Below are 26,603 nucleotides of genomic sequence, written 5' to 3'. Positions count from 1 at the left end.
AGAAATCATGTCCGGTGCGTCACCGCTGACTCTCCGCGCTGCGCAGCCACAACTTTGACAAGTGCGGCGGCTTCACTTAATCACCTCATCCAAATGGAATAAAGACGACGATGGAGTTCTTCTGGGGGAATTTCTTCTTCACTGTAGTTGTCATTAGTAAGTACTGAACTTGTTTTTGGACTTTTGAATGTGTATTTTACACCGTTATGGCACTTAAAGAGTAAAACGAGACAAATGTTTTCGCCACGAATAGCGAGGGTTTTATATCGTTTCAAAAGGTTGGAGTCGGTAAGGTTTATTGGTAGTTAATTGCAGCTTTTTATGTTATTGTCAAACGTTTGCATACACTTTAAAACAATCCGAAGAGCAGCAGCGGAGTGTGCGATCCCCCTGTAGTCTCTTTTACTAAATGAATTTGCCTGAAGTGCTTTTGTTTTGAAAAAGATTTCACATCACCATGCAAGGCTTTTTCCTTTACTAACAAATGCATGATCCATAGTCAAAACACGTGGATTAAATAACACCAGATAGGTTGTTTTATTGTGCATCACATGGCGTGAAGTGTAGAAAAGAAGTCACATCATACATAATGTTTCAGTGTCTGCCCTGTAACGTGTGAGGGCTTTCAAACTACAGCCAGACAGACACTTTTAATTATTCTCCCATATGCACGTTTTCCCAATTTGTACAATGAAAGGAAATATTAATGTGTTGTGGGGTTTGCAGAGTCTCAAGAGGAGGCAAAGTGCTACTTTGTGCTGCAGGTAAACAGGCGTGGCAGGAGGCTATGCAAGTGAAGGTCTCTTGAGTCCAGTACCCATCCACATTCCTCTGGCTGCTGATTGAGGGGAGGGCAGGCTGATAGCTGAGCTCTGCCTGTATGGGCTTGTGGGTCTGATGCTGCAAGAGTCTCTCTTATAGATGAAAAAAATTCCATGTCCTGAGGGGGTTCAGAGGGCTGTGCTTGAAGGTGGATTGTGTCTATGGTGAAACACACTGTTCCCGCACAAGCAATGTCTATTAACACAATCTTTAGCACTTCATGAGTAAAATGGTCTTCCTGCGTTGTAGAGTTTTTTTAGTCAGTTGCCTTGCATGACTCAAGCTGATGTGGTTTCTACAACGTATATGATTCAGCGACAAAAATCACCCACTTGACTTAAAGAGGAAGCCAGGTTGGATGAAGGGACTTACCTTAAAATCTTTTTCTGATAAACAACCAGAGTCATGATAACACTTTTGTTTTGAACTTTTAGATACAAAAATGCAAAATAATGATTCTCTTTGTGGAGTTTGTAGTAGGTATAGCCTGTACAATGTTTGACAGGGTTGTCATGTGATGTTGATCAGTGTCAATGACATGCAACCTCATTTTTCTCCTCCACCAGCTGACAGAATCTGGCACTCACAGTCCTTCAACGTCGGCACTGCAGGTGCCAAGATTTTCCGCGGACCAGCTGTGGAGGAGTTTGGCTACGCAGTCCAACAGGCGACAAACCATGAAGGCAAATGGTAAAGTCTTTGTTTTGTTGTCTAATACTGTGTTTCCATCACAAGCAGTGTCCTGTCTGGGTGCTATTGCCCTCAGTCCAGTTAATCATTCATTTGGTTAATGTTTCTTTGTAACCTCTTTGAAATAGCAATAAAGCTGAGACAGATAATGACATCCCATATCATGCAGAGAGCAGTTCTAGTCTCGAGCAAACAAGGTGCGGTTGCATGAGGGGACCACCTTTGCAGATACACCTCACCAGTACAAACCTGTACAGCAGAAAAGGCTGAAATCCAGATATAAAGGCCCAGCGTAGGATTTAGAGGGTTATATTGGTAGAAATAAATTATAATATAATAAGTATTTTTTTGTGTATAATCACCTGAAAATAAGTATTGCTGTGTTTTCATTACCTTAGAATGAGACCCTAATATCGACATAGAGTGCGGGTCCTCATTATGGAGATCGCCATGTTGCATTGCCATTTCTGCTACTGCAGCTAAACAGCGGCTCTTGATACTGCCATTCGTGTTTGACATCGGCCGCTGTAATTAGCAGCCCCTCCACGATGAGCGTGTTGGAAAAGCACTGATTTTTTTAACGTGAAACTGATTGTCTGGATCTTAAATTATCAGAGAAAAACCATGAGCACACATGAGCAGGGGCTGGGCTAGTGGAGACATGCTGAAACGCATAAGAGAAACATTGATTTGTAAAGTAACCCTACTTTATTAAGGCTTTTGATCACTGGGTTTACTTCTTTGGAGAGGAACAGATCTCTGTGGATTTTTCGGCTCAAGGCAAAAACCTCCTAAACAATGAACACTGAGGGAATTCTAACCAGTAGAAGTATCAGTTAATACAATCTGAAGTCTTTTAAACAGTTGTGTGTATGACAAAAACGTCTGTGTACCTAATCCCTAAGATGCTTTATAGCACAAATATGGGGCCATTTTTGCAAAATGTTTTGTTAATAAACAAATACAATATTTATTGGTATGTAAGAAATTAGTTGGCTGTTCGCAACCTTTCAGTGTTTGTTGTCCACTTTTTTTTTTTTTTTTTGCAAAGAGGCAAATCAAGTCGCAGCAGCCAGGCAGAGGCCTCCCCTGGCATTTTGTTTAGCTTATTTTCAATGTGAGTTAGGAAATGGTCGGCAGGGCACCCCGGCTGGTGCCCTATTCATAAATAATGTCATGAGTCACTGCTCTACAGGTTTGAGATCTCAGTGTAATATTTCTGAATCCTTCAAGTGCAATGTGCATTTGTGTCATGTGTTGTGGGGAATTTCCCTGGTAGAAGTATCCATTTTGGAAATGAAGGCCTGTGGCTGTAAAGCGATGCACCTGGTCATCAGCAGTGTGGCTTGTAAACAACTGTCAGCAGTGTTACACGACTACCACGACCAGCCTGTGCTGCTGACAACACAGAGCCAAAGATTCGTTCTCTAGTCATCAGATTGTTGTAACAGACACCATGATTTAAAAAAAACCATCCCATTTTATTTGTGTCCAGTTCAGCTTTATCATTTTCCCTTAAAAAAACTAAAATATTGCTTTACCTGACTTATTTTCCTACTAATCTAGGTCACTCTACGTGGCCAGCAACTAACTGGTACAACCTAACACATTATACATGTTAATAATAAATGAAAGCAAAAAGTTGATACGCAATATGTGACTTAATAAAAAGTTTTTATTTTCTTCACCATGTTTCTGCGTCTATGACGTCATGACCTTGTTTTTGCTGACTTGAATTGTCCCAGTCAGGAACTAACTTTTCACCACATGAATGAGATATAGGTTCAGCCTCACAGAGCCACTTGCTTACATGGCTATAGATTCTTGTTCTTGAACAACTTTTCTCCAAATTCTGCCACCCCCTACTCATCTACAAGACTGTCAGGACATTTTTTCACGTCTCGCCATGTGGGATGGGGGTGCCATCTTGTCAGCATGTTACATTGTCCGGGCTGCTAAGACAGATAACTCTATGTTGTTTATCGTGATGAGTTTATCTAAATACCATCACTTGACCAGGTAACAGAGCGTGTTCCTCACCAGGTGGCTCCTCCGGCTGAAAAAAAATGAACACAGAGTGACGTCAACTTCACATTTTCTATAGCAGTTAATAGGTATTGCACAAGATTTCGGAGGCAGATACAAATATTTGGGAGTGTAAGCAAAATCAGATATTATCAGTCTAGCTTTTCTGATAAGTTCATGTTGTAATACGCTGTTGATGCATCCTGGGTAATCTCCTGCAGAACTGAAGAAACTGTAGTCTTACAGTCCCTTAGTTGCTCAATTTGTCTGAGCTGTCATGATTTGCATGTGTCACACTAACAATCCTGCCATGTTTAAAGCCATTTGTTAGTGTAGTTAAACAGTAACTGAGCCTCTCCGTGTTGCCTGGATGTTGTGCACTCTGAATCATAGTCTCATAGAGTAACTCACTGTCTGGAGGAGTTTCCTGTTTTTGGGAAACCGGGGGAAGTGTACAGTATCTGATAGTGCTCTCTGACTGTATATTACACGAAAGTAACCATGAGAAAGCAACAGTGGCACATCCTGTTTCCTGTCCTCTTGACTAATGAAGAAGAATGATGTCTCCAACTTCTTGAGCCTTGTGGGAATAAGACAGTGTCTTGATGTTGTGACGAAGTTTGGGGTCAGCCTTTTAGCAGTTTTTACAAGTGGCTCTGAATTTTAAACCGTAAGGGTCCAGTGTGTAGGATTTAGGGGGATGTATTGACAGACATGGAATATAATATACTAAATTTTCTTTAGTATATAATCCGCTGAAAATAAGACTTGTGTTTTCAGCTGGACACTGGTTCTAGCTAGGGCCATTAACATTGTTGTGTTTGCCACTGTTGTCAGAAGCCCCTCTGCAACAAGCAGAACAGTATTGGAAAAAAACTGTTTTTTTTACTATAAAACTGTTTGTACTGGTTTAAATCACCAGGTCAGCTCGTTTTGGGGTGGAAGAATCCTCCGTGGATAACTTGGCTCCTGGTAAAAACGTCTTCAAAATCTGGATCTTAATTTATCAGAGAAAAAAGTTGAGCACACATTAGCAGGTGCTGGGCTTGTGGCCTGTCTGTGAACAGTGTCAGAGAAACATTGATTTGTAATTTCAAACGGCTATTCAGGGTTTTTCGCAATTTTTATCAACTGGTCAGTTTGTTTTGGAGAGGAAGACCGATAATTTGGCTCCTGGTAAAAACCTCCTGAACAATGAACACTGAAAGAATTTGAACCGGGAGAAATTTCAGCTGGATCTGCAATCCTCACAGCTAGATGCATATAAATCCTACACGCAGCTCCTTTAATAACAGCTCAGTCAACAGAAACCTGCATCTGAATGTTGTGAAATGGAGAAAAAGTGTTGTGGATATTTTCTAAGTGAACTTGTAGAATCTTGTTTGTGGTTTCTAAAAATGTTATAAGAATGAGATGACGGACTTGTTTCCATTTGCCCAGAACAAGTCCACACAAACCTACTGTGACAATGTTGTAAAGACCAATTTTTAGATCTATTTTGGATTGCTTTCATATCACAATTGTTATTAAAGAGTGATTTCTGTTTATATTGACATGTAGTAGTAAAAAAAAAACAAGTTGACATTTATAGATAGAAATTCTGTAACCATTTACGGCATCAACAAATTTGTATGACTCTCATTCCTCTGCTGTATGTAAAGCTGATTAAGCACTGAACATGAAAACATTCAGAGATGACTCTTTTTTATGTTTATGGGAGTGAAGAACATAAAGATATTTTTTGTATTCTGTAGGCTCCTGGTTAGTGCCCCATGGAGTGGTTACAGTCAAAACAGGAAAGGGGATGTTTACAAGTGTCCAGTCTCAGGGTCCAGAAACAGCTGTGACAAGCTCAACCTTCAAGGTAAGTTTTGGTGTTTTATTGCTTAAAGTTTGACCTCTCTACCAAACACTGGCCATGTACTTAAAATGCCTTTACTGTTCTGAAAAGATGCGTCATCCTAAACATCTGAGCAGTCTCCAGACATTTTGAAATTTAAAGTTCAGTACAGCAAAGCATGTCTCTGTGTCATACTTATATGATTGCATACAACTCAACTATGAGCTGAACTTGAATGTAAGAGTATTTTGTCGTCTTTGCAACTTTATCCACAGATTCCATTAGTATTCCAGATGTGAAAAACGTTGACGTAAACATGTCCCTGGGTTTGACTCTGACCCGGATGCCTTCAGTCAATGGTTTGATGGTATGTGTGTGTGTGTGTGTGTGTGTGTGTGTGTGTGTGTGTGTGTGTGTGTGTGTGTGTGTAGTGTGTTTTCACACAAGAAATAGAGAGAACATGATGCTATTTCAGAGATTGGAAGGTTATGCAATTGCTTCTTAACCTAAAATACTACATGTTTCTTATTAATCTATTTGTTGTCTTTGTATTGTTAATTTCTTATAATACTAACTTTGATTGAACGTTCTTTATTTTTAAAGGTTTAGTGGCACAGCCTCCATGTGCTGTCTGAGATATTTTAATCACAGTTGGGCAAACTTTGACCACAATAACCATCGACAAGTCATATTTCCTTTGAAATTTACATACAAACATTATTTTGAGGTGGAAGGAAGTGTGTCAGTGACTTTAGGTAAATTGATCACTGCAGCAGGAAGAAGCGCCAAGACACTGCACAACTACCTATGTTTCAGTTTTCTCTTTGTTGTTATTTAGTAGTGGTGAAATGTAAGTAAGTACATTTACACAAGTACTATACTCAAGCACAATTTTAAAGTACTTCTACTTTACTTTAGTCTTTCCATTTTCTGCTACTTTATACTTATACTTTGAAACATTTGTCTCACAACTTTAGCTACTTTTCAGATTTTGATTATCAAATAAAAAAACTCAATTGATGAATTATGATATATTATTATAGATAAGGATATCCAACATTATATATTAAGTAATTTAAATTAGCCTCACTTTAACTACATGCAGCATTAAAGCGATGAGCACATTATTGAATCAGCACACTTTTAGTTAGTCATAATTAATGTTTTAGAGGGATTATTTCTGTATGAGTCCATACACGGTTTTATAGTAAACTTTAGGTAAAAGATCAGATTATTTCATTCACCACTGTTATTTACTGCCCAAAAAACCCTAAATATAAGTTAAGTTGAATTTATTACTAACAACAATTAAATTCCCTATTAAACTCGGATATAAGAGATAGTGGCAGCTGACAAACTTCCCATTAAGTCTCCTCTCATCTGATACAGACATGCGGTCCTCTTTGGGGACAGCACTGTGGCGATCAGGACTTCTACCCAGGAATATGTGCAAAAATGAGACCCCTCTTTCAGCCTGAACCTGCCTTCTCTCCTGCCGTCCAGAGTAAGAGCTGTCATTTTTTAAAAATATGGCTATAGATATTTTGAGCCGTGTAGATAGAAATCTTTTAAGATAGTCTTCAGTTCATATGAGAATGAATCCATCACAGCCTTTTTTACATATGTTTTTATTTCTAAATCTTGCAACTTTTATGTGTCAGATTAGATATTTTGGTTATTTATTTCTTTATTTACTTTAATGAACATTGGAGGGAGCCTGAGATCTAAAAGATTTTCATTGCTAACAGCTACTCTGTAATTGTTGGGCGGTTAACAATAAAAAATTTAAAAAGCATGTTACCTTTACCTCAGGCATGTTTAAAGTCTGCAAATAATGTTCTGGCATAATGTGAACCTGGTGGCTGGGAGTTTCCTCAGTAACATTCATCACAGCTGCTCAAAAGTATAATTATGCGTCTCCTCTCATGACGTTTCCAGCATGCGGAGGACCTATGGACATCGTGATTGTTTTGGACGGCTCCAACAGCATTTATCCTTGGGATCCAATGAACATGTTCCTCCAGAAACTGATACCTGAGCTCGACATCGGGCCCCAAAACACACAGGTGACATCATGTTTCGTCAACCAAAAGCAGGAAGTTATCATGTGATGAACGTGGGATAGTCTTGTGGCCATTATTAATAGCTTTCTGTGTTTTATCACAACATTTTTTCATTGTGCCAGGTCAGCGTCATTCAGTATGCAACGACTCCCAAGTTTGAGCTCAAACTGAACCAGTATAGAACCAAAGAGGAGGTGATTACTGCGACGTCCAGAATCAGACAGATGTACGGTCAATCTACCAATACCTTTGGAGCGATAGAATATGCCAGGTTGGTGTTGCAGTAAAACTGCATTTAATGTATACAAATGTCTCTTTTTTTAATTATTTTATATGTTTGATTATTTTACTTAATGTTGTCCTTTTCTTCTTATATTTTGTCTGTTGCTCTGTCTGTCTTAACTGTTCATATGTTTTATTATTACTTGATAAGGTGTAACATTGTTTTCTTGGTCCATCAATTTAAAAAAAAAAAGAGTGGGTTTTTTTTGCTCTCTTATGAAGTACTGTGTCTGGTCTTCAGGGATCGGGGTTTCCATCAAAGTAACGGTGGTCGACCAGGCGCTGCCAAGGTGATGGTGGTCGTCACTGATGGGGAGTCTCACGATGTTCACAAAAGAGATGCAGTCATCACTAAATGTGAGCAACAAGGAATCACCCGCTTCGGTATCGCTGTAAGTGTTGATCTGCCATTTACTACTAATAACTTGCAGCTACCTCCAATTTTAAAGAAATATAATTAATATTTAGTTTAAAATTATCATTGTAGATATGAATGATATATACTGATTGCAGAGTGTTGGATATCTTTGTGAAATTCCACTGCCAAAAGTTTGCATCTGCATATATTTCTGGTTGATTCGATGTTTCTATGTGACAGTGTTGTTAACCTAGACCTCCTGAATTTGTGGTCTTTCCATCTTTTTTCCCCCAGGTCCTTGGTTATTACAGTAGAAACAACATCAACACAGACAACCTGATCAAAGAAATCAAATCTATTGCCAGCACACCCACAGCAAAGTACTTTTTCAATGTGTCAGAAGAGGCGGCCCTCTCCACCATCGCTGGAACATTGGGGAACCGGATCTTCAACATAGAAGGTTCATATTATTCTTTTTGGTTTAACTGGCTTTTAAAGGGCTTCATGTATAATCTACTTGACACTACATGTTTATTTCTACACTCTTTCCAAAGAAACTCATCTATGCATGATACAATTTGTCTGTGTGTGCTCCTCTGGTTTTGATTCTGGTGCTGACTGTTTCCAAAAGGCACTGGAAAAGGGGGCGACAACTTCAAGATGGAGATGTCCCAGGTTGGATTCAGCGCTCATTACTCAAGCAATAAGGTACAGAGCACTGCCTCTTAGTTAAGTTTATTTAACAGGGTCATGCACAGCACAACTGTTGAGCCAGAGTTAGCTATACAGCTCATTTGAAACTGCAGATGCCGGACAGAAAGATATTTAAAGACAACACGGTACAACTGCCCAACAGGCAAAATATGGGTTATTCAACCACACGAACCCGACCCAACCTGCAGACCACAGCCTTCATGCATTATAGTAACACAGCTGTCAGGACTGAGGACTGAGACACAGAGAGACACAGACTAAGCACCATGACGTGTGTGCGCGTGTGTGCGCGTGTGTGTGTGTGTGTGTGTGTGTGTGTGTGTGTGTGTGTGTGTGTGTGTGTGTGTGAGTGAAAGGGTGGGTGGGGGATGTTTTCATGCAGTGTTTCTGTAAGTTATCAATAATGTATTTAGAATGCTGCTTTATCAGTTTTTGACATTTCATATATTGATATTTTTATACTAAGCTAACCCGAACCTGCTGCATCACTATTGAAAAACTGGCAGATAGAAATATAACGTCTTTAATGCCTGCAGGTTAAAAGCACAAATTTGGGGTTGGTAAATCATTAATAAAATGATTTCCATCTCAATTGTTTTGCGGGTTGCTTTAAGAAAAGGAATAAAAAAAAAGATAGCCTAAATACTGTAATGCATTTGTAATGATTTTCTGAAATATTTAACATTTGGTGGGGTAGAGGGAAAGCTTTGGCGACTGGATGTGGCCGGCAGTCCACCAGTTGACTGTAGTTACTCTTCATGGTCAACAATGTAAAAACACTGATGCACTGTCCAGATATTGTTAAGTGTGAGTGCTTCGCAAATGGACGTATAGACCACTGACCACCAGTATCTGCTGTCAGAGTTATGAAAACATACGTGAAAATAACTAAACAGTAAAGCAACCTTTTTTTGTTTTTTTTACCAAAGCTTTCAAAATATTACTTCACCTCCTGTAACCTTCTCTTACTACACCCTGTCTGCACTGCTAGTGTCTGATCAGAGATGTCTGTGTCATTCATGATGTCATTTTACTTTTTTACTGCAAACTGGCAGCACAAAGTCACACTGCCAACGTTTTCTTTTACTGACTGTTTAATTACATGTATAAGCGAACAGTAAAGCTGGTCACAGGATACAACCCACAACCTCTTCACAGCTGCCCACTTGCTCTACGAACGTTGCGTTCTCACTAGAAGGAAAGAGGAAGCTGCTTTTTTCACACAGCAGTCTGCCCTTCGAACTTCACCAGTTGCCTTTTTTTAAACAATGCTCACACAATGCCATTTGTGGGTTTTTTTTTACTAGGAATTTAGTAGAATAGTGAAGGAGTTTTTCTCTTGGTTGCTGCAAGTAGAAAAAAGCTCTCACCCTCTCAGGGTGAGTGTTATGTTCAGAATTCTTACAAGCAACTCAATAATCAGTAAATAACTGAATGTCCACACTGAATTTAAAATTTTGAGTTCAAACCTTTTAGTGAATCTTTTCAAGCAAGCAGTGAGCAATTACAGAGCTCTGGATCAGAAATAACTCTCCCTGGCCGATAACATCAGCGAGTCAACCTGCATTCTTTCCCTGATCCAGTCTTTTATACTATTTACAATGAGGAAATGTGAATGAAGGAAGAATCATCTTCTGGTTGGTTCCCCTCATTATCTGGCTCCCTTGTCAGCATGGCATCGTCTTAGGATTGGTCAACTTCAATGACAATCCCTTATTAGGAATTGTTTTTCTCTTCTGGGTGTCCTGTTGAACAAAATCATAGATACCACACATCCACGCCCTTTTGACCCACATCCATTCCGCACATCTCCTCCTCTTATCTCCATATATCAAGCTCTCTTCACGTCATGCTCCCACTCTCACAACTGACCCCCAAGGTTAGACTATCATCCAGGACACTGATTATGCAGCAATATATCTTCTCTCTTAGCTTATTTGAACATTATGTTTCATCTTTCTTATAAGGAGTGGACATGAACACTGAATCATACACTTACATACTCCAACAATAGTTTCATTTAATGTAGATGAAAATCTTTGACACACACAAAAAAATGTTGGTTTTGAAGCTGCTCAGTTCTAATCTCGATTACATGGTGTCTGTTGACTGTATCTGTGCTGTTTGAAGGATGTCATGATGCTGGGAGCAGTGGGAGCGTACGCTTGGAGCGGGACTGTCGTCCATCAAAAAGGATCAAAAGTGGACATTCTTCCTTTTTCAGCCTTCGAGGGAATACTTCAAGACAGAAACCACAGCTCATTACTTGGTAGGCAAATCTTATGCAATAATTTGTTATTTTTTGGTTGGTCAAAGTAGAGCGGTGAAAGATTGTTTTTGGACATAAAGTAGCTATACTACAGTGTATATGCTATGTTACAATAAGGAGCGCTGCATTCCAAATATTACTCCAGTAAAAGTTCACGTGTCAGAAAAAGGTAGAAATGATTAATTACGTAAGTATTAGCTTTGCAGAGTGTCAGTTTTTTTGTCTTTATATATGATTGTGTTGTTACTGATGCATTTAAGTATAAAATGAAATTTTATTCTGAAGCTTGTAGAGATAGAGCAAATTCTGACTGCTTACTATAGTTTGGTGGTGTTATCAGTAATAATGCATTTTTATAAAGTGATCACATGTTGTATTTTTCATAATAATCTTAATGCATAGTCCACAGGTGTTATCACCATTATGGGTCTTTACAAACTGCTCTTGACTGAAATCTCCCTCACGCTTTCTTGATTTTATTGTACCTGTTGAGGCAAGACACCCTGTAATTATTCCCACTGGTGGAGTCATCACTTAATTCCCAGCATCCACCCAGTCTGACTGGAGATCTAATCAACCAGAATAATGTCTGTAAGTGAGCATATGCTATGTTTGTGTGGTGGCAGACACACACTGGCTGGGGTGTGACTTTTTCTATTTACTGACTTTTTCTATTGACCCTTACTATATTTTTCAAAATCCCACTTTTTCTGACCTGAAAAGTCATGGAATTATTAAAAAGCACTGAAAGTTTTGGAAAAGTCATGGAATTTTGTTGTTTAACGTAACTGTTACAGTAATCCTCAGTGGATACATTTTCATGTTATACAAAGTGGATAGATAGATAGATAGATAGATAGATAGATAGATAGATAGATAGATAGAGAGATAGAAAGATAAGATGGGAACTTGGGGGAGTCTGTGCAGTAAAGTACCATCTACAAATAAGTAAGTCCCAAGTTTAGATGTGAACTTGTAAAATGTGTCATGTTTCCAGGTTACGCTGTTACAACACTGAGCGATGGACCAACAGAATATTTTGTGGCTGGTGCACCTCGCTCCAACCACTCTGGACAAGTTATCGTCTACACAGTCAATGCCCAGAAGCAATCTGCTATCATAGACTCAGAAAGAGGAAAACAGGTAGGATCACATCTTCCTAGGACCCAACTGTATAAATGTAGAAACAAGTTTAACTTTTCATCAATAAATGGCTGCCAATTGTTGTCCTAGATTGGGTCATATTTTGGAAGCGTCCTGTGTTCTCTGGATGTAGACAAAGACGGGGTGACCGACCTCCTGCTGGTTGGTGCACCCATGTTCATGAGCAATCTGAAGAGAGAGGAAGGCAGGGTCTACGTCTTCTCTGTCACTAAGGTAAAAATGAGCAATATGTTAGTTTTTAGGAAAAGTCAAAGATATATTCTCAAATCTGGACTTCATTTCCTGAATTTAAAGGAACTGTGGCGTGACCTTTAGCTGCTCTGATTACATACTTTCTCTGTCTTATCATCTGAAGGGTATACTGAACGAGCAGGGATTCCTCAGTGGTCCGCTCCCAACTGAGAACGCACGTTTTGGGATGGCCATCTCTGCTGTTCCTGACCTGGATCTGGACAGTTATAATGACGTTGTAGTTGGAGCTCCACTAGAAGACCAAGGAAAAGGTGTCATTTATATCTACAACGGGGAGCAAAAGGCTTTAAAGAAACAGTTCTCACAGGTGTGGAGGCAAACGGTTATGCTTAAGTTTTTACTGAAAGAGAAAGCTATTTCGTTTTTTGTTTTAGTTAGAGCTAAATAAATAATATACTATCTCATGTAATATATAATTTTATTCATGACACTTATTTTTTAGAGAATTCTTGGCTCCAAACTGGATCCTCGACTGCAGTATTTTGGAAGGTCCCTGGATAGCTTCAAAGATCTGAATGATGATTCCCTCCCTGACATCTCCATTGGTGCATATGGAAAAGTGGTGCAGCTCTGGTAAGATAGGCAACCTCTGATAAACTTTGAATGATTAAAAACTAACTAGATTCCGTAATGATTTACTACATTATATTACTATCAAGTTCAGTAAATGAACCCATTATTTTTATAATCAACAAGGCTGGCAATGATTTTACATTGCACTTGCTTTTCAGGTCCAGAGGTGTGGCGTCTGTTACGGCTAAAGCTTTATTCAAACCTGATAAAATCAACATCATCAGCAAACCCTGCGACATTAATGGACGCAAGCTTTCGTGTTTCAACACCAACCTCTGTTTCAGTGCTGCGTTCAGGCCTAAAAACCCTGTTGGACCCCTTGGTAAATGTGACAACCTATTAAACTTCTCAACAGTATCCAGATTCCTGTTTCATAAATGTTCAGTGTGTAAGATTCAGGGGGATTTAGTGTCATCTAGTGGTTAGGATTGCATGTTGCAACTAGCTGAAACTTCTGTTGGAATTCCTTCAGCGCTTATTGTGCAGGAGGTTTTAACCAGGAGTCGAATTAATCACAGACGCATCTTCCTCTCCAAAACAGACACAGAAAATAAAGCAGTTTCACTTTACAACTCACTGTTTCTCCTACAATATGTGGCATGTGGCACAACAGGTCACTGCTAATGGGTGCTCAACTTTTTTGCTCTCTTAACTTCGGGAGAAGTCGTTCAGAAGGTTTTAGAATCCCAATTATCTGCAGAGGTCTCCTTCTCTCCAAAACAAACAGACCCTGTGATTTAAACCAGTAAAAACACAGAATAAAGCAGTTTCACATTTAAAAACGTATGTTCCAATGCTCTTCTTGTGGCAGGGCTGCTAACTATGGTCCCCGATGTGAAAACACTAATGGCCCTATTTATAGCCAAAGTTTGTTTTTTCCATTTTGGGCTGCTGTAGAAACATAGTGGGCTCCAAGGATGAGGACCCACTCTCCATGTAGATACAAATGGCTCATTCCAAGGTAAAGAAAACATTACAATTCTAATTTTCAGGTCATTATACACTAAAGAAAACATACTTATTATATTATTTTCCATTTCTACCAATAAAGCCCTCTAAATCTAACACACTGAACCTTTAAATCAAAAGCTTGACAAGCTTCTTTGCTCTTGTTGCAGAGTTAGATGAGAGGATTGATACAACTCTCATGTCTCTACGATAAATATGAAGTTACAGGCAGCAGATGTTTAGATCAGCATATAATAAAGACTGGAAGCAGGGTTGCCTCTTAAATGGATTTGTTACCTGTGGACAGAGCCAGGCTCGCTGTTTCCAGTCTTTATTCTAATTTAAGATGACTGGCTGCTTAAACTTAGCTACCAACCTTCTCATCTTTCACTCAAACAAGTTATTTCCCGAAATGTCAAACCTTTGCTTAAAGATAGTCAAATCTCATCCTAATCCTTTTCAGATGTAAGAGAGTGTGTCATATTAAGTACTGTTTTCACTTCTTTCAGATATATCCTACACTTTGACTCTGGATGCTGACTTGCAGTCCTCACGAGTGACATCAAGAGGACTCTTCACGAAAAGCAATGAACGCTTTCTCACAGAAAAGGCAAAAATATTAACTACAGCCCTGTGTCAAGACTACCAGGTTTATGTTCAGGTAAAGGATGAAAATCACCTGTTTTGCAGTCATCAAAGAAGATCGATGACTGTTTTTATGTGAGCACCTTGATTTAATGAAGCTTGTGGAGATATTACTTCATATTTATTTTTTCCTTCTTCTATAGGAGGCACCAGACTTTGTCAATTCTCTCAGTCTGAAAGTAGAAATCGAGCAGCAGAATGCAGATGTGAACCCGGTCCTTGATATGTTTGCTCCCAGTGCCTGGGAGTTCTTTGTAAGTGACTGAAACAGTACATGATATCACTGAAACCGTGTCAGTCAAAGGTCTACAGGAAACACATCAGGTGACGAAGACTTTGAATATAGTTGTTTTCTGCAGAGGTGTTTGAACAGTCATCTAAAATGACATGGTGTGTGAAGATTACTGGCTTTTAAAACTTAGGTGTTTCACAAAGTCACGCAAGCCCTTGGATTTACACACTAGGTGTTTTGCCCCCACAATATTTAAGTTTATCCAGTGCACTAAAAAAATAACAAACTTCCTTTATGTTACATGGCAGCAGCATCCTGTGCTGAATTTCCTGCTCTGTTACCGTTTCAGATCCCCTTCACTAAAGACTGCGGCCCTGATGACGTGTGTGTCAGTGATCTGGTGCTGGCTGTGAAAACAGACACAAAGGGGACCAGGTGAGAATACTGACCAGTTTTAGGTATATTGTTTATGATGTTATGCTTGCTGTCAGTTACATGAACAACATACAGTATTAGATGTCCAGTTTATAGTTTAGATGTGATGATTCGATGTGTTTCATGATTTCACTCAGTTTTCTCAAGATAAAGAGTTCATTTATGGTTGAAGTTGAGAGTAGAAATAATAGTGTGTGTGACAGTACATGCTTGGGCAAGGCGGTGTATTTCTTTGATATGAGTCATTTGTGAAACAAGGATAAGTGATTATCTTAAAGGCCCTGAAAATGTTTTGCCCAATCAGCTCTTCGCTATAAGCAGTTGACTCTCACTGTACATTAAGATTTTGTTTACTGCTAGTTAGAATAGTTCAGTTAATAGATAAAACTAAAGGTTTTGGGGTTTTTTTTCATAAATTTTCATTTTTAAGATTATTTAGTTGTCATTCTGTAATTTGGGCAACATTTTTAAAAAGCAAAAAAATACAAACTTAATGTGTATTCATAATAAAACATAAAGTGCCTCAAGTCAAAATATTAAGTGTAATGTAGCCACTGGTTGGATAAATTCATTGATATATATCAGTATGTATGTGCTATTCAAAGAATATCCGATGATTTATCAAGAACACTTTGAGGGAATTTCTTACAAATTTAGCACAAATGGTCACTTGGACTCAGCGATGAACTGATTAGATTTTGGTGGTCAAAGGTCAAAGGCCACTGTGACCTTGTTTGTCTCATTGTTCATCTCTTGTGAACACAATATCTCAAGAATGCTTTGAGGGAGTTTCTTCAAATTTGGCACCAAAAATCACTTGGACTCAAGAATGAACTGATTATAATTTGGTTGTTGAAGAACAACGGTCAAAGGTCAAGGTCACTGTGACCTCTTAAATCATGTTTTTGGCCATAACTCAAGAATTCAAATGCTAAAATTTCACACAAATGTCTAGTAGGATATAATGACGATATAATCCAAGAGTTCAAAGGTCAACTCCACTGTGGCATAGTTATGTTCTGCAAAAAACGTTTTTCATACAACAGGGTGGCGGTAACTCGTGATATTTTAAGAGAAAGGATATTTTTGTTATTTACCCAAAAAGTTCTCGCTAAAACCTTTCTAATCTCATGAGATGGGCCGTACTGGGTAATAAAGTTGAAAAGATACCGATTTTAACCAATAATTTCAATGGTTTCCCCAGCATGGCTGAGAGTATGTAATTTTCTTTTTCATGTTACCCTTAAATTTCAGCACATTCTTTTTATTAGAATCACAAAAGAGGGAGGGACCATGTAAAAGCCCCTCTAGCTGCCCCCGGAGGCTGTGCTCAACTAAACTACTAACCAGATATTGCAGAACCATCCTCAGAGCCCTGTATTTCTTATGCAGACCTAAAAAAAGTGTAAAATAGGGATGATGTCACATAAAGGCAGCATCTAGTAGTGTGCATTTATATAACAGAGAAGAAAGAATTGTTTGAAAACCAATTTAGGAAAAAAAGTCTCTATTTAATGTTATGTCATGGTTACTCCCAACAACCATGACATAATTTTCTTTTTTCTCTGTTTTATGAGTCTGTCTTAATTGCCAGTAGCTGCACGAAATTAGTTTTCCAGTTTGCACAGCAACTTCATAGCCCATTAAATAGTCGGGTCAGACTTGTGAGCTTGGAAAAGAAACTTATAAGGTTTGGGTGATATGTGCCCAATGAGTTAAGTCGGATGAAACGATGGTGTGGTTTTGCAGTGGCTATTCATGTTTGTGTCTGTAGACTTAGCTGTATGCTTCTTTTTGTGCATCTCAGTTTAAAGGAAGGCCCTGTGATTCATTACTATATAAATAATGTTTTTTTTTGGGTGGACTTAGATACAATATGGTTCTGGTAACTTCTGTTTTAGGTGCTGTTTTGTTTCTCTTGTATTTAAAGCGATTAAGGAAGAAAAAGAGAAAGACCAACGTGTTTACACAACATGAACAAATTGCCAACAGCTCACAATATCATCACTTTAACCATTCCCTCTTATTTTTATCGTCCTGGTCGCTGTCGTGTTGCAGCTCAGATCCATACATGGTCAGTGCAAATAACCGAGAACTGTCGTTTGAAGTCGTCGTGAAGAACAAAAAGGAGAACGCGTACAACACTCGGGTCCTGGCCACGTTTTCCAGTAACCTCTACTACTCCTCCATCGTTCCTTCTGTGAGTGATAAAGGCTTCACTGAGAGATGTCTTCACATGATGCACATTACAGAGTTTTAAGGCAAATTTTCCAAAATAATGGTCATCAAGTTACACTAAATAAATCCATAAAAGTCCATTAATTAAGTGTGTTAAATGTCAGAATATTTACTTTTCTTTTAGCATTATAAATGTTACATTTTTTTAGCTGTATGGTAATGTGTTGTTGGTGTAATAAAGCCGTATAGCAGTTAAACACCATTCTGATCTATAAATTTGCAGACAGATGGAGTCAAATGCACCTCAACACAAACACAAACCATCACTTGCCAAGTGGGATACCCAGCATTAAAAACAGATGAAGAGGTAAGTGCGAGAAAAGCACATTTTTACTCCTGTGCTTTGAACTGATTTTGTCTATATAAAGTTCTTTGTTTGAGTAGTTATAATGAGTAATGAAAAACATTGTGTTGTGTAATTACAGGTGAAATTTAAGTTGAATTTTGACTACAGTTTTGACCAGTTGGCAAGCCTAGCTGAGGTGAAATTTGTGGCTAAGAGGTACGCTGAAATAATTAGAAATTAAATTAAAAAATAGGTCTCTTAATAAAAGTGATTGACATAATATTTTCCTGTACTTTTTGATTCTTTTTACAGTGACGGTGAAGAGGAAAGACCTGCAGACAACAAAATGGACATATCCATTCCTATTCGATATTTGGCAGGGGTTGTTTTATCGAGGTGATTTCACTTTCTGCCACCATAAATATTTTTTTTTTCTTATTTTAATTACACTGTAACATTGATAGCTGACTTTGGGAAATGCTTTTTAGTGTTCATTTTCATGCCGTTGTTCTCCTAGGGAGTCAAATATCCCATTCTACGAGCCAGATGTTGCAGTTCCCGTGGTAACAGAAGTGAAAAGTCTAGATGATATTGGCCAAGAGTTTAACTTCACAGTGAAGGTGCAATAAATGAATCCATCTCCTAAAAAAATCATCCTCTAATTTCTCATTATATTGATTTTAAATGTATTAAAACAAAATGTATTTAAAGGTGTCAACAAGTAACTTCCCAATCAGCCTCCTGTATCTGACCATTGCTCTGCCGGTGGCCACTAAAGGTGGAAATCCGCTCCTCTATTTGACCAGTGTGGACACACAAACAGTGAGTGCTCAGATACCAAATAGCAGCAACTTTTTAGAGAGTTTCAAAGCAGTTTTACCTCATAAATATTCTGGTTGATACCCAATCTGAATAACTGACATGAGGCTTATTCACCTTTAGGGAGGCGCCATGAGCTGTGATTCCAGCGGCCTGGTTGATCATCTGAAGATCGGAGTGGGGACCCGCAGAGCGTCTTTCTCAGAGGAAAATCTTAGAGGCACAAAGAAGCTGGTCAGTCACTTGTTTCTTTGCATGTTTTTATTCTTTATATATGTGAACTTTCTTAGGAGAAATTATCTGGTAGTATTTTCAGCTGAGGATGCACAAAACGCTGTTCATGAGGTACCTAATGGATAGTTTTCAGTGTGTGATGTACACAACATGATCTATTTTGCTTACAAGTGATTTGATCATATTTTTGTATATTTGTGATTTGATGCATTTTTTAATGCCTCCACATTAGTAATAGCCATAGTCGGAGGCATTATGCTTTTGGGTTATCCATCCCATTCTTGTGAATGCAATATCTCCAGAATGCCTTTAGGGATTTTTTTTTTTTTCAAATTTGGCACAAACATCCATTTAGACTCAACAATGAACTGATTAGAATTTGGAGGTCAAAGGTCAAGGTCACTGTGAACTTGCATCCAGTGAATGTGGTATTTCAAGAGCACCTGTGTGAATTTCTTCAAATCTAACACAAACGTTCACCTGATTAGAATCTGGCAGTCAAAGGTCACTGATTTCACAAAATATGTTTTTGGCCGTAACGCATAATGAATTGAACATGTGAATAAATTTATAACAAATTGATCAAAAACATTTTCTGGCTGATATTCGACGTCAAAAACAGAAGGGGAGAAGTTTGGTCAGTTTGTCAATTGGTGACACTAATCTTAAGTGTCCACCTTGAAACTGTGCTGACTGTATAAATCTTCTTTGTTGCTGTGCACTGAAATAATTAGAACATTTTATGAAAAATTCTGACACTGAGATGGATGTTTATGAAGCATCCATGTTTTCAGACATGGATGTAAACTGTAAGTGCAACTTGACTGGTTCGCAGAGGCATGCAACTGCAGGGTGGGAATTCTAGTTTTTTAAAGCAACATGAATTATAAAGCTACAAAACTGGAAATCGCAGATGTTTTTAATATTTATGTTTCATGTGAATATTTTTAGATATTACTTTATTTTAATTAATAATGTATTTATATTGTACTGTAGTGCCTCTAAATAATAGAGGTAGATTTAATTAATATTTATAGAATAATATACACTGTTATTTTGTTTTTGATAACCCAGGTACAGAACATTTTAGGAAATCTTAAATTGTGGTTGCATTAAAATAAAGTGCTGTATACTGATTTTCTTTTGTTAATTTTTTTTTTTTTTTACCAACAGGACTGCAAGAGTGCAAAATGTGATTATATTAAATGCATCCTCAAGGACACAGAACTTAAAAGTGATTATTATGTGAAAGTTAAAACAAGAATCTGGCATGGCACTTTTGTTACGGTAAATACACTCAATAATTAATCATAATTATGGAACTGATTGTTTTGTCTGCTTTTATTTCAACTGATTCTGTTATGTTACTGATTATTGAATTCATGCTGATGCTTTAAGTGGCCTCACTTGTATAAATTTGTCACGAAAGGCCTCCTATCTGACCACTGAGCTGATCTCCAGTGTTGATGTTGAGACCTTTGACCCGAAGCTTCTCAGCATCCCTCTCAAACAGCTGCCAGTAAGATTGAGATTCGTTGCCTCACATGAAGAAATTGAAGAAGAAAGAGACTTTTGAATTTGGAGTTTCAGTTTTTTTTTTTTTTTTAAATTAAAAAAAACTTTTTGTGATGTTTTTTCCTGTTAAATTAAGTATTAAAGTTTGATTTGTGAAATTGTTTTTTGTAACTTATCCCATATCTGAGTGAGGCAGAGCATGTAATGACCTCTTCTGTCCTCCTGATGTCCAGGTGGTGGTGACGATCAATAAACCTGGAGAGAAAGCTGATGTTCCGGTGGGAGTGATCGTTGGCAGCGTCATAGCCGGACTGCTGCTGTTAGCTCTGGCTGTTGGACTGCTGTGGAAGGTAACTGTTTGTCTACAATTTGGTGAAAATAATCTTAACATAGAGAGGAACATCAGTACAGTATTACCTCCACCATGGAGTTTTTGGTTGAGTTTGTTTGTTTTTAGCAGGATTATGGAAAAACGACTTTATGGAAGAGTGTGGCATGGGCCAATTTCGGCGCGGCTCTTCACTTTCGTTCACATTGCGAGATAGAGCATTTAGCCTTGGCGGGGGTCTGCGCTTCCTTTAGTGGCCCTCTAGTTTTGTACAGCTTAGACATGCTGTCTGTAAACATGAGCAGCCAAGGTGAGAAAGGAGAATAAACCTGATCTGTGTTTTAATAGAAATGCACAACTTTATGTCAATAGATCCAAAATAAAACTTGATTTTATTGCTGTATATTTACATATTACCACATAGATGGATAGATAGATAGACAGATAGATAGATAGATGTGTATAAGACAAATAGGCTATGTAAAATGCATTATGGATAATTATTATTATGGATATACAGTATTCTTACAGAGAGAAAAAGAAAATACTGTATATACTGTAATCTGATATTACAATTGTTTCTGAACTCATGCTGTTTACTTTGCAGTTTGGGTTTTTCAAAAGAAAGTACCAGCAGCTTCAGAAGGAGGGCGATGAAGACACACAGAGCCACGCACACGTCGACGAGGTGTTGTGAGTTGGACAGAAAACCTGCAGCCTTCTCGCTTCACTGGATTGTTTCCGGTACTGGTACTTGTCATTGGTTCTTGTAAAGTGCAAATGGACTAAAGCTCAACCACTGGCGTTTTAGTGAAATAGAAGCTGCTCAGTTTGTGTAAAACTGGGATTCAATTCTCTGGCAATTTTTAGGGAACTATTTTTGTAACTATGTGTTTGTGAGCTTGAGTAAAGTTGCTGTTATGCACTGATTTTGAGTAAAGCCTAAAAACTGTACCAAAATTCAGTTTTAGGCAGTTCGTGTGAGGTTTTACACTGTAAATGCATCCAACTTCTGGTTTGCCCTTTGTTTTAAGAAAGTCTGGGCAATGTGATCAACAAATAACCCTCTCAGTTGGATAAATAATAATCTTGAATGAAGCTCACTTGTCAAAACATCGGCCTTTTTAGCACACAAGCTGCAGCCAGTCAATCTGTAGCATAAACTGAGATCCATCATCACCTCTGGCACTCAGGGCTTTTTTGCATTAATAATATTGATATCAGAAGTTTGTACGCAAACAGGAAATGATACCCATCCTGTAAATAGTGAAATCTGTCACTCCCCTATTTCATTGTGTTTGTGCTGTATATACTGTAAGATAAAATGCTGATATTTCATGTTGGGTTTTATATATGAAAGGATTTGAGGTTATATGGGTCCATAGCTACTCGTGTTTTTGTTATTGATGATGTGATATTGATATTTTGTTGTTGTGTTTTTGTACCATTCGTGGCACAGTTGTCAGGTATGAGTATTTTTGTAGCATAGTGTGTTTCAGTGATCTGCTGATTATTTTCTCAATGAATCGATTAATGATTTTGCCTATTAAATTTCAGAAAATAGTTCTAGAAAATCTGTTTCATGGGTTTGAAGCGATGTTTTCAAACTGGTTATTGCAACATTCAGTCCAAAACCAACATTACTGTCCTAAGACAAAGAAAAGCAGTTTAAACCAGCAAATGTTTGGCATTTTTGCTTAAGGAATACTTCACCTCCTAAATGATCATTTGTATATTGATTATTTGACCTGTGTTACATTGAATTTGGGAAAACTGTTTTTCTCTTGCATGCCTCCGCTGAATGAAGAATACAAAAACAGAGAAATTCTTGATGAATTGAAGTCATAAAAATCTGCATTTGACAACAGCAAAATTATATGAAAACATCTCTTTAAATGTTTTCACACGGCTTGTGCAGCATAATCCAAGTGCATTTAATGCAGTATAATCTAAATCAGATATTTCCAGTTGTATGACCTCTTGAACACATGCATGTTTCGTAAGACCTTAGTATTTAAAACTCTTGTGCATAAATAGCACAGATGTGCTACTCATCTGTGCACGAGACTGTTCAGGCAGAAGTGTGAAAATTCATGTGTTTCGGAAATAATAGGACTGGATCAGTATAGACTAACATTATACCGCATGAGTTGTGTTTGAGTTTGTAAACTGATATTTTTATTTAGTTTTGCTGTTTTCCACCGCAAAGCCATGCAAGAAAAACAGTTTTCTTTCTGAATTCAACATATCAGAGGGTGAGAATTTGATACAAAAATTATTATTTGGGGTTTAGGTATTCCTTCAAACCATTAAATCGGTTATCAAAATAGTTGCAGATGCATTTCCTGTCAGTTAATTAGTTGATTACTTGACTAATTGTTTCAGCACTAAAATCATTTATCTGTAGGGCAACAATGCCCCATATGTAGACATTGTTCACTACACGTAAAATATTTTTTTTTAAAAAGTGCATGATGGTTGCCAAAACACCAATCAGTTTAATTTACTCCTTAAAAACAGCCAATCTGTACTTTTGGTTATTTTTACAGAAAGAAGTTTGTAAGAGCGTTGATGAAGCTAATCCTGCAGGATCTAAATGTGTATTGGCACAGCTTTGCCACAAGATGGCAGCATAATATCGATGACATGTTGACGCTGTTCACTATTTTCTCACTGCTCCCTTGATGACTTGAAAACTTAATAACCCAATCAATGAATGCATCTTAATTTGTGGATATAGATTGTGTTTTCTAATCTTCTCTTGTCTTGCAAAAACTTCTCATGTCTTGCATCCTCTCCTCTCCTCTCCTCTGACATTCATGGAACCCTGCACGGACCATTTCCCTCCAAACATCAGTACAATTGAAGTTTTCCCTCAAACTCGATTAATTTCCTCTCACATTTTTGTCGTGTTCTCCCACAGTCAGGTTCGTCTGTCCCTTGACTGTGTCGGAATGCATTTCTGAATGTTTTTCCTTCTGAACGAGCCAACTCCAGCAGAGTCTTTAGCATTCATTTCTCTGGATCTGGCTGGGTGGAATACGCTATTTGTCTTTAATAAGTAGCATATTTTTTGGGTAAGCCTGGGCTTGAGCTTTCCATGTTGGAGGGGATATATAGAATTTTGATAGATGATAACTGCTCTGTTTCACAATTACTCATGCACTACGGTGTTGTGAAATAGCCTTTGGATTCTGTCTATATATGTGCAGGGAGCTGTGTGGAAATAGTTGATGAAATGTGATACAGTGGAAGTGTTTGAACACCTTTGTAGATTCGTCCCCTTTGGGGTTTCCTGCAGGTGATTGGCAGTTAGAGCCAAACAATTGAACCCTGCCACGATGGGATGATTGCTCACAAATGACTGCAATGTTGTAAATCAAAAAATGATGTCATAGCAAATTATTTAATAACTGTTGGCTTTCTTTTGCACTTTGCAAGACCTTTAGTGTTACTGTGATTTTTAACGTTTTTCCCCTGACTACTTTTGTACTTTTGAGACTTAGAAAAGACATTTACGGATTGTCATATACTTGGCGGGTCCTTACGTTTTCTTTTGATAATTAAAACTTGTGTCGTGCAAGTTCATAGATGGGAGTAGCTACAGCCACACAGCAATCAAGTAAACATTTGACTTTATTATGCAAAAATTCTGCATCACATAAAAACAGAGTAAATGTCATCCCCCATGGCATCATGTGTGTGCAACAAATCAGTACTGTATTTATAATCTGTGACAGTGAGCGAGCTTATTGTTGCAAACAGTTCCAGTCGGTACAAATCATTCGCTGCATGTGTCCGTTTGAACCAAATTCAGCACAGAGTCTGGGACAGGGAGCACAGGTTGTCCCTCTGCTGATGCCATTAATGGCTTCAGGAAAACAGCCAGCACTTTAAAGTTGATACAGCAGCAGGGCAGAAATGTACTCGCATGTCAGGAAGTGTTTTGGAAGCTTCGACTCTTCAAAGACTCTGATCTCACAAATCACACACACCAGATGTTGAATGATTTGCCAAACATAACTCAATGTCAGGTAAACATTTTTCAGATTCGCTGAAATAAGTTAATTGTCACAAATGCTGACTTGCTGCTTTTGTCAATGTTTTGATATTGTGATAATTCTTAGACACTAAGTGGCATGAACACTACAATTTCAAGGTTTTTATGCAGCTTTCAGTTGGGTGATTTGAAATCAAAATAGTCTAATAGCGATGTTCACTAATTTGACAGATATTCAATTAATGTGACAAGTCTGATTCTTAAGTAACATGGTATGAATGGACATCACGAAAAAAAGGTTTAGTTTTGATAACCAAATGGGTTACCCTGCTTGATAAGATTAAAAATAGCTTAATAAAGAGTACAAGTGTGGTCCAGTGACTGCCCCTAAGACAGATAATTTTATTGATTTACTTCATCAAAACACAGTAAAATGTTCAATCTAAGTCCAGAAATGTGAAATTTCGCAAAATTTGATGATATCTCATTCACTCATGTTAGCAATCACCACAAGCTGGAAAAGTTGACAAGCATTTTCTGCAGTAGAAAGATTACCTCACAGATACTTTGGAAGAACAATGTTTGGTGAATGTGTTTTATCAGTAAGAATAGAGGGCAAAATGTCAAAATATTTTCCATAAGAGACTCAAAAATAGCTGATAAGTACTGGAGAGAAAATATGGTAATAGCAAGGGAGTGAGTTTTGTTTCAACATTGGGGAGGATAGTTATGAAGTGGGGGTTACAGGGTCTTCTTTCAGGAAACTTTGCGTGTCAAACACTTATTTTCCTGCACTCTGATGGTTTTTTCAGTGCCAATTTGTGTATTTTCTGCCAAAGTTAAGGCAGAAATGTATTTGTCACGTATTCTAAATACTCAGGTGTACATTTCCTGTGTCTCCACCTAATCTACACCTCTGCTTAATAGTTTTATATTCTGGCATTTAAAATTCGATTGCATCCATGATTTTCAGTCTTTCAACTAACTGCTGTTTTTTATTTTAATTTAAAGCAGGTTGTTTGGAATTTATGAGCCGTCCAGTAAGTAGAGGATGAACACATCTTCTTTTTCCTCTTCTGCTTTTTTCTTCTTGAGCACAGATGTCTTTATGTAGCAACTGAATCACTGGATCACATAAAGGGTACGCCATAAATAATACTGCAAGGACTTATTAAATGAGTCTAACACTACAAATCAAACGTTCTCACTTTAGTGTTGAATGGGAGACAGTGGGTGGCCTTACTGTTATGAATAAAATGGAACATGGGGATATGATTACACTATGAATGAATGTGTGATTAATTTTTTTTAAGGGGGTAGGGGGCACATGCCCCCCTCAATGTTAAAACATGTCAATTTGTGCACGTGTTTACCCCTCAATAAAACATTCTAGTTTTGACAACGTGTAAGATATTTGCACTAAACAAGGAAAAAAAAAATTTAAAAATCACCAGAATGCAGGAAATTAAATGCTTAATGCACAAATCCCCACACAAATCTGTGTTATTGTAGGAATACTATTTTTTAAATCATAAAACCACTTTGTTAGTGATTTGTTATAGCTACCAATCCCCTGTTTGTTTTAATAACAGTTTGTAATAAAAATCAGTCATAAAAAGTTATTGCCCAGTGCTGTTAGTAATGATAATGCACTAACAAGAAAAATAAAAATAAGACGGATACAACACAAACCTAAAAAAAAGAGAGAAATAATTAGGACTTGTAATATTTTTTGATAGTTTGGTTGTCCTGGGACATGAATTCCTATACATACTTACAGCAACACGAACAGCTCTGGATATGTGGGAATATTTCAGTTTGGAGTAAATGTATTCTCATATTTTGTAGATTAATAACACCTAAATTGTATT

General features: G+C 37.8%; 1 protein-coding gene across 1 annotated transcript; it reads left to right on the top strand.

Annotated features, from left to right (window-relative positions):
* On the top strand, positions 1 to 26,012 carry itga2.2 (integrin, alpha 2 (CD49B, alpha 2 subunit of VLA-2 receptor), tandem duplicate 2). Its single transcript, XM_042487902.2, has 30 exons — positions 1 to 156; positions 1,389 to 1,512; positions 5,292 to 5,401; positions 5,653 to 5,744; positions 6,767 to 6,881; positions 7,316 to 7,443; positions 7,563 to 7,711; positions 7,964 to 8,114; positions 8,375 to 8,540; positions 8,712 to 8,788; positions 10,925 to 11,063; positions 12,061 to 12,206; positions 12,297 to 12,440; positions 12,583 to 12,786; positions 12,922 to 13,052; positions 13,211 to 13,374; positions 14,510 to 14,661; positions 14,789 to 14,899; positions 15,227 to 15,312; positions 17,371 to 17,512; positions 17,774 to 17,857; positions 17,976 to 18,052; positions 18,149 to 18,232; positions 18,354 to 18,456; positions 18,548 to 18,658; positions 18,779 to 18,889; positions 20,063 to 20,176; positions 20,319 to 20,408; positions 20,638 to 20,754; positions 21,340 to 26,012. The coding sequence occupies exons 1-30, from the start codon at positions 111 to 113 to the stop codon at positions 21,427 to 21,429; spliced, it is 3,558 nt and encodes a 1,185-aa protein (XP_042343836.2). The 5' UTR covers positions 1 to 110; the 3' UTR covers positions 21,430 to 26,012.
* The last annotated feature ends 591 nt before the right edge of the window (positions 26,013 to 26,603 follow it).

Source organism: Plectropomus leopardus, chromosome 4, assembly GCF_026936395.1.
Source record: "Plectropomus leopardus strain MGB_pleo_1.0 chromosome 4, ASM2693639v1, whole genome shotgun sequence".
Lineage (NCBI taxonomy): Eukaryota > Metazoa > Chordata > Actinopteri > Perciformes > Serranidae > Plectropomus > Plectropomus leopardus.
Note: the sequence above shows the minus strand (reverse complement) of the source record. Positions and strands in the feature narration are given on the sequence as shown.

Excerpts from the sequence above, each read along its gene's own strand:
- itga2.2 (XM_042487902.2), top strand. The coding sequence starts at position 111 with ATGGAGTTCTTCTGGGGGAATTTCTTCTTCACTGTAGTTGTCATTA. Across the intron at positions 14,900-15,226 it reads CCAGTGCCTGGGAGTTCTTT|ATCCCCTTCACTAAAGACTG; the intron begins GTAAGTGACTGA and ends TTACCGTTTCAG. Across the intron at positions 20,177-20,318 it reads GGCATGGCACTTTTGTTACG|GCCTCCTATCTGACCACTGA; the intron begins GTAAATACACTC and ends TTGTCACGAAAG.